The sequence below is a fragment of the Arachis stenosperma genome, chromosome 2, assembly GCF_014773155.1.
Source record: "Arachis stenosperma cultivar V10309 chromosome 2, arast.V10309.gnm1.PFL2, whole genome shotgun sequence".
NCBI classification, from domain to species: Eukaryota; Viridiplantae; Streptophyta; class Magnoliopsida; order Fabales; family Fabaceae; genus Arachis; species Arachis stenosperma.
In genome coordinates, this window is record NC_080378.1 from 106,348,835 (window position 1) to 106,358,287 (window position 9,453).

General features: G+C 36.2%; 1 protein-coding gene across 3 annotated transcripts; it reads left to right on the top strand.

Annotated features, from left to right (window-relative positions):
• The first annotated feature begins 2,869 nt into the window (after window positions 1-2,869).
• LOC130960903 (uncharacterized) lies at window positions 2,870-8,246 on the top strand. 3 transcript variants are annotated; one of them, XR_009079292.1, is made up of 4 exons: window positions 3,047-3,249; window positions 5,249-5,320; window positions 5,671-5,789; window positions 6,803-6,825. XR_009079292.1 is itself a non-coding variant. In XM_057886421.1 (2 exons), exons 1-2 carry the CDS (start codon window positions 2,980-2,982, stop codon window positions 8,081-8,083), a joined length of 1,551 nt encoding a protein of 516 aa, XP_057742404.1. In that variant the 5' UTR covers window positions 2,870-2,979; the 3' UTR covers window positions 8,084-8,246. The 3 variants fall into 3 exon arrangements, 1 of the variants encoding a protein (XP_057742404.1); XR_009079291.1 differs by having other exon boundaries at window positions 3,062-3,249; window positions 3,353-5,320; window positions 6,803-6,831; XM_057886421.1 differs by lacking the exons at window positions 5,249-5,320; window positions 5,671-5,789 and having other exon boundaries at window positions 2,870-3,249; window positions 6,803-8,246.
• The last annotated feature ends 1,207 nt before the right edge of the window (window positions 8,247-9,453 follow it).

Genomic DNA, 9,453 nt, shown 5'->3' on the forward strand with positions numbered 1-9,453 from the left:
TCTGAATTGTGATTGGACTTCCCTAAATTTTTGGTGAATGTACACATGTTGAAATTGAGTTTCAATGAAGGATTTTGTTGCACACGGTATGACCGTATGAAAATCTGCAGCATCTGATTCTCTCTCTGCTTGCTCCCTACTTCCGAGGCAATTATCGTATTATTTGACAAATTGGATAAGCGAGCTGTTCCGTATAATGAACTTGTTAAAAAATGAATGCATGCTCTCGCTCCTTTGTGTGCTTCTCATCCTTGCCCAAAAGTGGTGATCCAGATAAATTGGAACCCATATATGACAGTCTTCGTAAAGATCTGCAGAATACACCCAAACTAGACTATATTACACCCAAAAAACATGCAATTTATACCTTTGCTGCAGATTTTAAACAACATTACCTGAAAGCCACTTGTTATCCACAAGACCATACTTCAGCAGAAAATCATTCCAATTTCTATCAAATGAGTCTTTGCTATGAGAGTTCCAAATAACTTGGCTCAGTTCTTGTTCAATTTCTGCATGTACCTTGTACCCATTTAATTTGCTTGGGATTTTCTTCGTGATGTGCCAAATACACCAACGGTGAATTGTTGTTGGCATACAAGCCTCTATAGCCCTTTTTATTGACGCGCATTGATCGGTGAAAAACCCTTTCGGAGTATTTCCTCCCATGCAACGAAGCCAACATTGAAATAACCATTTGAATAATTTTATTTTTTCGTTTTTCATCAAAGAGCATCCAATAAGTGTTGACTGACCGTGGTGATTCACCCTGACAAAGGAGCCACAAACCAAATTATACCTGAAACAAAGTACGAGATTGCAGAATGAAAAATCATTACGTACACCCAAATAATGATTTTATACACCCAAAAAAATCCAATATACACCTTTGCAGCAGATTCATAGAACAAGCATTAATTTAGCATCATAAACAAGAACAACATATTACATGTTTATATTGTAGGTGGTGTCAAATGAAATAACATCTCCGAAATATTCAAAGGCAGCTCTGCTCCTTGCATCGGCCCAAAAAGCCAGCTTAATCGATTGATCGTCCTCGAGTTCAAGCTCAAAAAAGAAATTATAATTCTTCTCTTTCATTCTTAGTAAATATTTCCCGAATTCCTTTGTTTTTTCTTGTTCCGAAACATTCCGCACTTCTCTTGTGATGTAATTCCTCACATTCTTTTCAATAAAATTTAACTCGCGGTGACCCCCAGCTGCCGCAACGAATGATTGGTAAGTTTTGCTTGGTCTGATACCAGCCTCCTCGTTATTCTCTATTGTACGACGAACGGACATGCTTAGTTCCCTGTGCTGTTTGAGCATCTCTGCTTGAGTTGGACAGTAAGGGTGTGAATGATGCAGCACGACCTTCGAAATGATCCAAGCACCAACATCCTTCAATGTATGTATATAAATTTTTGCAGGACAATTTAAACCAGCTGTGGGATTTGTCTTCTCGGTCGGAGATATTTTAGATTTCCATTTTTCCTCTCTGCTACATGTAATCAATTGATATTTAATTTCGTTTTTCTTCTTATTTGTGCTCTAAACTCTTGTAGAAAAATCTGCAGCCTTGGCATAGTCCTTGTAAAATTTTGCAGCATCTTCAAGGGTGTTAAAAGTCATTTCAACCTTGGGAACAAACTGGTTATCAACAACACAGAGGGGCTGCAAAATACACCATGTTAAAAACAAGAATATACTATAGAGTTTCTACACCTCATAAAAAAATAACAATTCAACTAAAATATACCTAATAATTCCTGATCTACACCCGAACGATAACAACTCAACTAAAATAACAAGAAAAGCCATAAACTGTAAATATACCCAAACTTCCCTAAAATACACCCAAAAGGTTCTGATCTACACCCCAACGTCTGGTATAAAATTCACAAAATTAATCAAAACTAGTACATTAGATTAAATTCACAGTCAATGTTCACGCATTAATTTCACAATCAATGTTCACGCATTATTCAGCTAGACAATCATAAATGACTAACTGTATCAAATTCAAATTCAATAATTAACTAAAACTAAATCACACCTCAAGAACTTCGTTTGATTCAAATTCAAAATTTACTTCGCTGTGGTTCATATGACAATCTGAATTTGAATCATCCATTATCTTCAAAACGATTTCAAAACATTAATTCAAATACCATGAAAATCGAAAAAAAGAAGCTAGAGTACAAAGAGAGAAACGCACGTAAATGAGGAATAAGAAACCAATGATAAATCACGTAAAACAACGAATGAAAAGGGAGAAGAAACGCAGGAAGGAGATCGAACAAATTTGGCAAGAGATTCGAAAAAGAAAACAAAATCTTTTAAAATTTGGAAGTTATATATTTGCGCGTTAATTGATTTTGATTGATTTAATATTCTTTTAAAGAGGCGCGTGAAAGACAGATGCCACAAGAGGCGTGTTTGAGGGTAAATGACTTGTAAAACTTGTAAGCCTTAATTGCTTGTATGCAGAGATTAATCCTTTTGCAGTATCACTTAATGTGCCACATCAATAAATTTTAGAATAGTCAATAAAAAGTAACAAAAAAACTAACTAGATTAATTTAAATTTTTTTAAAAAAATTAATTAAAAATATTTTTAAAACCTATTTTAAAGAACGAAATAATTTTTTTTAGGAACAAGTTTGACCTTTTATTCTTATTATTTATCTCGGTGACCGTATAAAAAGTTCGCTAGTAGCTAAATTTTGTTACTTATTTCACTTGGCACTGCCAACAAGTAATTTTCTTGGATGGTGTTTATTTTTGTAAATATTATATTATTAAAAAAAATGATGAAAAACTCTAGTGAAATGAGAAGTGAAACGACGACCCAATCGTGCGTTCCATCCGGCTACAGGCATTGGCAATAACAAGAGCATCTCCCTTCTTGATTCCCCTCATCATCTTCTTCTCCCTCTTCCTCTTCCTTTTGCGACGACTTCTCTTCGTTGCAGAGCCATGGATTATTCTGCGTACCAACAACAACAGCAGCAGCAGCAGCAACAACAACAACAACAACAAGCATATTCGTATGAGTATGATCCATCTCAAATCCAAGCTTACGATCAATCCTATGCGTATCAACAACCATATTATCCCTACACTCAACAATACGCGTATTATCCTGATCCAACTCAAGCTCACCTTCAATTCCAACCCGAATCCGCACCGGTTCACCCTCCCGGTGTCAATCCTGAACCGGCTCCTCAAAGACCCACGCACGCCCCGGTATAATTTCCCCCTTTCTTTTCTCTTTCAATTTAATTGATAATTTTGTTGAGTTTTTCTCAGTGATAAAAATATGATTATTTATTTGATTTGGATAATATAGGATTTTGCAATGAGTGCATTAGAGAGCTGAGAGAAAATTGAAGGGCAAATTACACTGATCTCCCATGAACTTTCCTTTTTAAAGGAAGATAATGTTACCTTATCCCTTTACAGAGGTGTTTAGTGTCGCATTTTGTGAAAATACAAGGATATTCGATGAAGTATTACCTACATATTTAGGAATGCCAGTATATGCTATTAGAGATCGAGGGAAGTTTGGTTGAATTTCACTAAATTTCATGGGAGTGAGTGTAATTTGCCCAAATTTTATTATGGGACTACTTAGTCTGAAAATGATAGAATCTCGGATAAGGTGGTTTGGTTATGTACAGAAGGCTTGTAAACGATAGGTAATAAACAGCAGTAATTTGGTATTAGAAATGAATACATTGGAATGAATATCATGGTAGTTTATTATTGTGAAAATGGTGATGAATTTGTAATTGGTGGTATTGTTTTGTTAGTGGAAGGAGCTTGTAGTCCATAGCCAATAGGTAAGTAAGCAACATAGGTTTAGGAAAGGAAGTATCAGAAAGAGAATTTGGGTTATAACTACTACGAAAAGGGATGAAAGAATCTAAATCTAGTGTTAGGTGGTTTAACTATGCATGGAAGTGGGGTCTATGTAGATTAGTAGAAGTCTCAGACTCTTGGTAAGAAGAGTGGATCAAATGGAGAGTAGTTGAGAAGCTAATATAGAATGAGGCAAGGAAATCTATAAATGGAATCGTCAAGAAGGATTTAGATTTCTAAACATATTAACGTAATTTGTTAGTTGATAGGAGACTATGGTGTGATAAATATGCTTACTACATCTAGTTGGACAAGACTTGGCTCTTCTTGTTACACATTTGGTTATGTGTTATGAGAATTATTACAGGAATGGAACGTGTTGCTATTGGGTATGGATGCCATAACTATGTTGTTCTTGAATATTTTCTTTCTGCCGCAATATTGTCTTTGCTGAGATTGATATCATTGACTATCTGTTGATTCTTCTGACATCATACTATTTCAGTGTATTTATTTTGGAAAGTATAAATAGTATCACTATTTTAGAACAGCTTTTATTAAAAAAAGAATATTTTATAGCATAACTTCTATACGTCCTTCCTCCTTTGGTACATTTTGTTCCTTACCTGCCTAACACTTTGTATCAGGTGTCGAGCATAAGGGAACAAATAGCAGTTCCATAGAAAGTTTTACTCATCTATTTCTTACTCTAGTTATGATAACATGCTTACTGAGCAAAATACCACCCAAACTTCTATGGAAGTTTTATTACTTGTACCGACATTTGGTGCTTGATATATATTTGGATAGTACATCTATAAGCACCTCATCAATTTTTTACATTTTTTCTGGAATTTTGACCAACAACAAAAGCCATGTTTTATTGTACCACTAGGTGAGTTTGCTATATCATTTAATCAATGCCATTGGGATCAATCAAGATTTTTTTTTCTTTTTATTTTTCATTGATACAATAAGGTCTTTGTCTTTTGACTCCCTAGGTCTGTTTTTAGATGAACATGAGTACAGGACTGCATTTAAAAGTTTGTTAACTCAAAACTTCGTTGTTAATGTTCTGAGTTCTGAGTGTCTACGTATGTTCAAAGTGCTTTCTAATTTTACTAATTCTTCCCAATGATTGTGGCAGGGGAAAAAGAAAGCCATAGCAGCTTCTTTTTCTCAAGTGTCTCCCTGTTTGGCACTAAACAAGATTAGTGGGAGGAACATGTGGTAGACTCAGTTCAGCATATTTGCTGCTACACTAACATGCTAGTTTCTCAATTCCACCTAAAAGACAATTGTATGTTTGAAGAATTAAATAGAAAAGGCTCATAAAAGATTTTGTAGCACTTAATCATTTTTAAACATTTTGTTATGCTTTTAGAGAGAATATCTTGCTGTGCTTCCTCAGGATCTTTTGGGACTTTCTCTGGACAAAAGGCCAATATTTGAATAGGTATTATATCCTCAGCTTTTCATCTAAACCATTCAGAAGGTGTTGAGAGCTCTGCAAAATTGGCCACAGCACCCTAGAGTGACCAGATAAAGACAGTAATTGCAATGTATGAGTTAATAAATGGCTCTAACCTATGGTGCCACATCATTACATCAATGCCGGATGGTGCTGGGTCTTTGCTGGTTGCTTTAGAGCTGATGTGGGCATCAGATCGTCATGTTTCTCTTTTTAACTGTCTGGCTGTTTAAGCTGAAAAAGCAGGCCTTACAGTTAAAGAAAAGAAACTTTTTTCTTTTTTTCATTCATTGGATATGATTTTGGTTTGATATCTTTGTTTCTTCTTCTGTCAGAGGGTGTTTTATCTTCAGTTTCAGACTTAGGGAAGCGTTGAGCATGTTTTCAGGACCTTGAGAAATTGTCCAGGAATGCTTGATCAACAGTATCTTGAGGCTCATAAAATTGTCAATGGGTATGATTTGGTCAAAATCCCCGGTTGATGGGTGGGTATTGATTGATTAGAAAATTATGGAGAAATGGTATATTAACCATTGATGTTATCTCCATAATCAGGGAATTCCATGTTTGATAAATGGTTTATCAACATGAAATTTGATTCTCTGAAATGGGAAAATAAAGCATTTTCCGTGTTTAGGGCCCTCATGCTTAACATTTTGGTGATGTTTCTATATTCTCCTTGCATTGCTGACTTGTTAGATCACAGAGACAGGGATGGTGGAAGAATATGGGAACATTTCTAAATGCTGGATCCAGTGTTAGTAGCCTTCAATTTAGTTTTGGAATTAAGGTGGACCAGGGCATGAGGCCCAAAACTGATTAGTTTTGGATTGAAAAATGGCGAAGGAAAGCATCCAAAAGAATAAAATTGTTAAAGCTACATAGCAAAGAATCTAAGCAAATTGTAAAAATTGCTTTTCCATTTCTTTTGTTCCTTTTTCGTGCAATTAGATCTTTGTTATGTTGTTGCTTGACAACAGTTGAGGGTTTTAATTTTTCGTTGAATTGATTATTTATGGTTTTCAGGTGAATGACAACTTGTTATTTTGAAATCGATATTTTGATTTTTGATATACATAGATTAAACTTTGTATTTCATAGTCATGGTTCTAAATTTCTCCTTCATTATTAACTTTCGGAAGCAGATACTTCCGTTTCTTCATTTTAATCTCTGTCATGATACTGTTTCTCTGGTATGTGCAAGCTTTGGTTCGTCACAAGTTTTCTATCAATTGACTTGCATACCATAATGTTGACGGATTATTGTGGATATGAGGAATTGCTGAAAGTTTATATTGTTATAACTGTTTATTTTGCTGAGTATCACTGCCCTTCTGATATGGTGTCATTTGTATGGATATCAGATATCTTGTCATTCTAATTTGTTCCTTTGTTTAACAATGTTTTACCTGAATATTGCAACGATGTAAATACAAGCTTGTGTTCATACTTGAATTCCTATTACAGACTGCGCCATTTCAATACAGAGGTAGGGGTGGGAGGGGTGGTAGGTCGTTTAGAGGGGGTGGGCGAGGCCAGTTCAATCGCGGGAGGGGACGCGGACACTTCCCTGCTAACTCTTCTGCAACTGTCGTATCTGATGGTGTAGATTTGACTTCTGCTGCTGGGGTTACTTTAGTGGTGCAACCTTCGTCATCAACATCACCCAAACAAGCTCAAGTGCCTGGCGCACCACCACCACCACCACCACCTAAGGCATGGTGTGAAATTTGTAAGGTTGGATGTAATACTCTGGAAGTCATGGAACAACATAAGAATGGAAAGAAGCACAAGAAGAATGTGAAAGCCCGTGAAGAATTAGAGAGACAGAAGGCAATAAATGAACAAAAGAAAGAACAGATTCATACAGCTCAGCCTAAGACAGTCAAGGAGTCGGGGAACAATGGAGGCCCGCCAGAAAATATTGGCACTGAAGTTGCAGCTGCTAATCAAAATGACGAAGCACAGCTGCAGAATAACCTTGGAGAGACTTCAGCAGTTTCAGCTGAAGAGCCTGAGGGAAAATTCAGGGATAACACTGCTGGACGGGGACGGGGATTGAAGCGTAAGATGAGAGGGGGACGAGGATCTAAATCAATGAGGACTGGTGATGGATCAAGAAAGCCAGCGCAACCTCAAGCAGCCGAGCAGTTTGTGCCTTTTAAATGTGAATTGTGCAATGTCAAGTGTGAGTCCGAGGTTGTTTACCAGAGTCATGTGACCGGGAAAAAGCACTTGTCGAATCTCAAGCGAGCCCATGGCCCACAAGCTTTGTCCGGAATACTAGGGCTTCAACAAGCACTTAACCCCCCTGACATCAATGCCCTCTCAAATGCAATCAATGCTCAAGTCCAACAAGGTGATAATGATCCGCAAGTCCTTTTGGCTCAGCTTCTGATGAATGTATTATCTCAAGCACAAGCACAGGCACAAGGACAAACACCAGGAACTGCACCGCAGACTGGTCCCGTGGCTGCTCAGATGCTGGGTGCAGTGCCCTCTATTGCTGGATCCAGTTATGAACCCCAGCTGTCTCAGACACAAGCCTTGGAAATTATGGCACATGCTAATGCTCCGGAGGATTCTAACACCGGTTCCCAAAATGCAGGCGGAAATTGTGAATTGAAACAGCAGCAGGAGTATCCCCAGCCTAGTTTAATTGCGACTTTATCAGACAACTCAGGTGCAGCAAATGACCAAATAGCTTCAGAGTGTGAAGCTTCCACCTCACAGAACCAACCAAGATAAATGATAGAACCACTCTTATTTTATATTCTCTCTCCAGTGAATTTTGCACTTTCTTTTGGTTTAAATTTCATTTTATGTTGTTTGGACTACGTTTCAACCAGATATATATATCTATGAATGCTGCATGAAATTCTCAAATGAATGTTATTGCTACGTTCCTCTATGTTGCTTGCTGCAACTTCTTGGTGTTTGTTCCTGGGATGCATTGGCGAGCTTGTTCATGAATGAATGATGATCCTTTTAACATTTAAGCAGACAAAAACTGAATATATTTTGACCATGTAGATTGTAATAATTGTGAGAAATACTGATGTAAGATGAAAATGAAACATATCCGGATTTTTGAAAGAAATATAGCATGAATTGCGGGATGCGCAGCGTTACAAACTTCGTTTTAATATTATTGTTAATGCTTTTAAAAAATTCTGTTTAAATTCTATATCATCTTCATCTCCCCGCCAGATAATTTTATATTTTAGTAAATTGTCTAAAGAAATGTCAACAAAAATGTTCAACTCAGCCCTATATAAATATTTCTTCTTACCCTTTCAATCATTTTGATTTCAATTCGTTTATTAAGTATTCCCAATTTCCCATTATCCAATACTCAGTTCCAATAAATCAATGTACCGCTAACAATAACAAAAAAGAAAAAGAAAAAAAAAAGAAGTGATTGTATTTCATCCGAAGTCAGTGCTAATTGAGGCTCCGTTTGTTTTATGTTTATGTTCCGGTTATATACAAGCATAAATAAAATACGGGTCATTTTTACATTTTCAGTAAATATTATTAGTTTTTATTAATATTTGGTTAATAGTAATTTATATGTATAAAAATTTTGTATATAAGAAATATATAATTTACTCTTATATTTATCAAAATTTATACATATAAATTAATAAGGTTTATATTGATTAAATATAAGTGAAATTTTACCTCAATCTCTAACAATTTCACAAAATCTCTTTCCATCCCCTTAACGAAAGTATAATTCCATCGCCACTCTTATCCATTATTTCTATCAGACATTCTGGCTCTTCCGTCAATAAAAGAGTATAACTCTAACCTGGCCCCTAATCATTACCCATATCTACCACCATTTTTTGCATTATCTCTTTCTCCTCTCCACCATTTTTAACTACTATTATCACCAACATCCACCACCATTCTTTGTTTTTGTTGCACCACTCTACTATCATCATTCTTTTTCTTTTTGACTGAACCAAAACTACGAAGCCATATCTCTCCTCCTACTTGTCTGTTCATCATCGGCAATCCCCTGCCATCGTGGCTACTCGCTCTCTCTTTTTCTTCTTCTTATTCTTACAATCCCTCTGTCACTAGCTTGCTCCTTTCTCTATTTGGTTTCA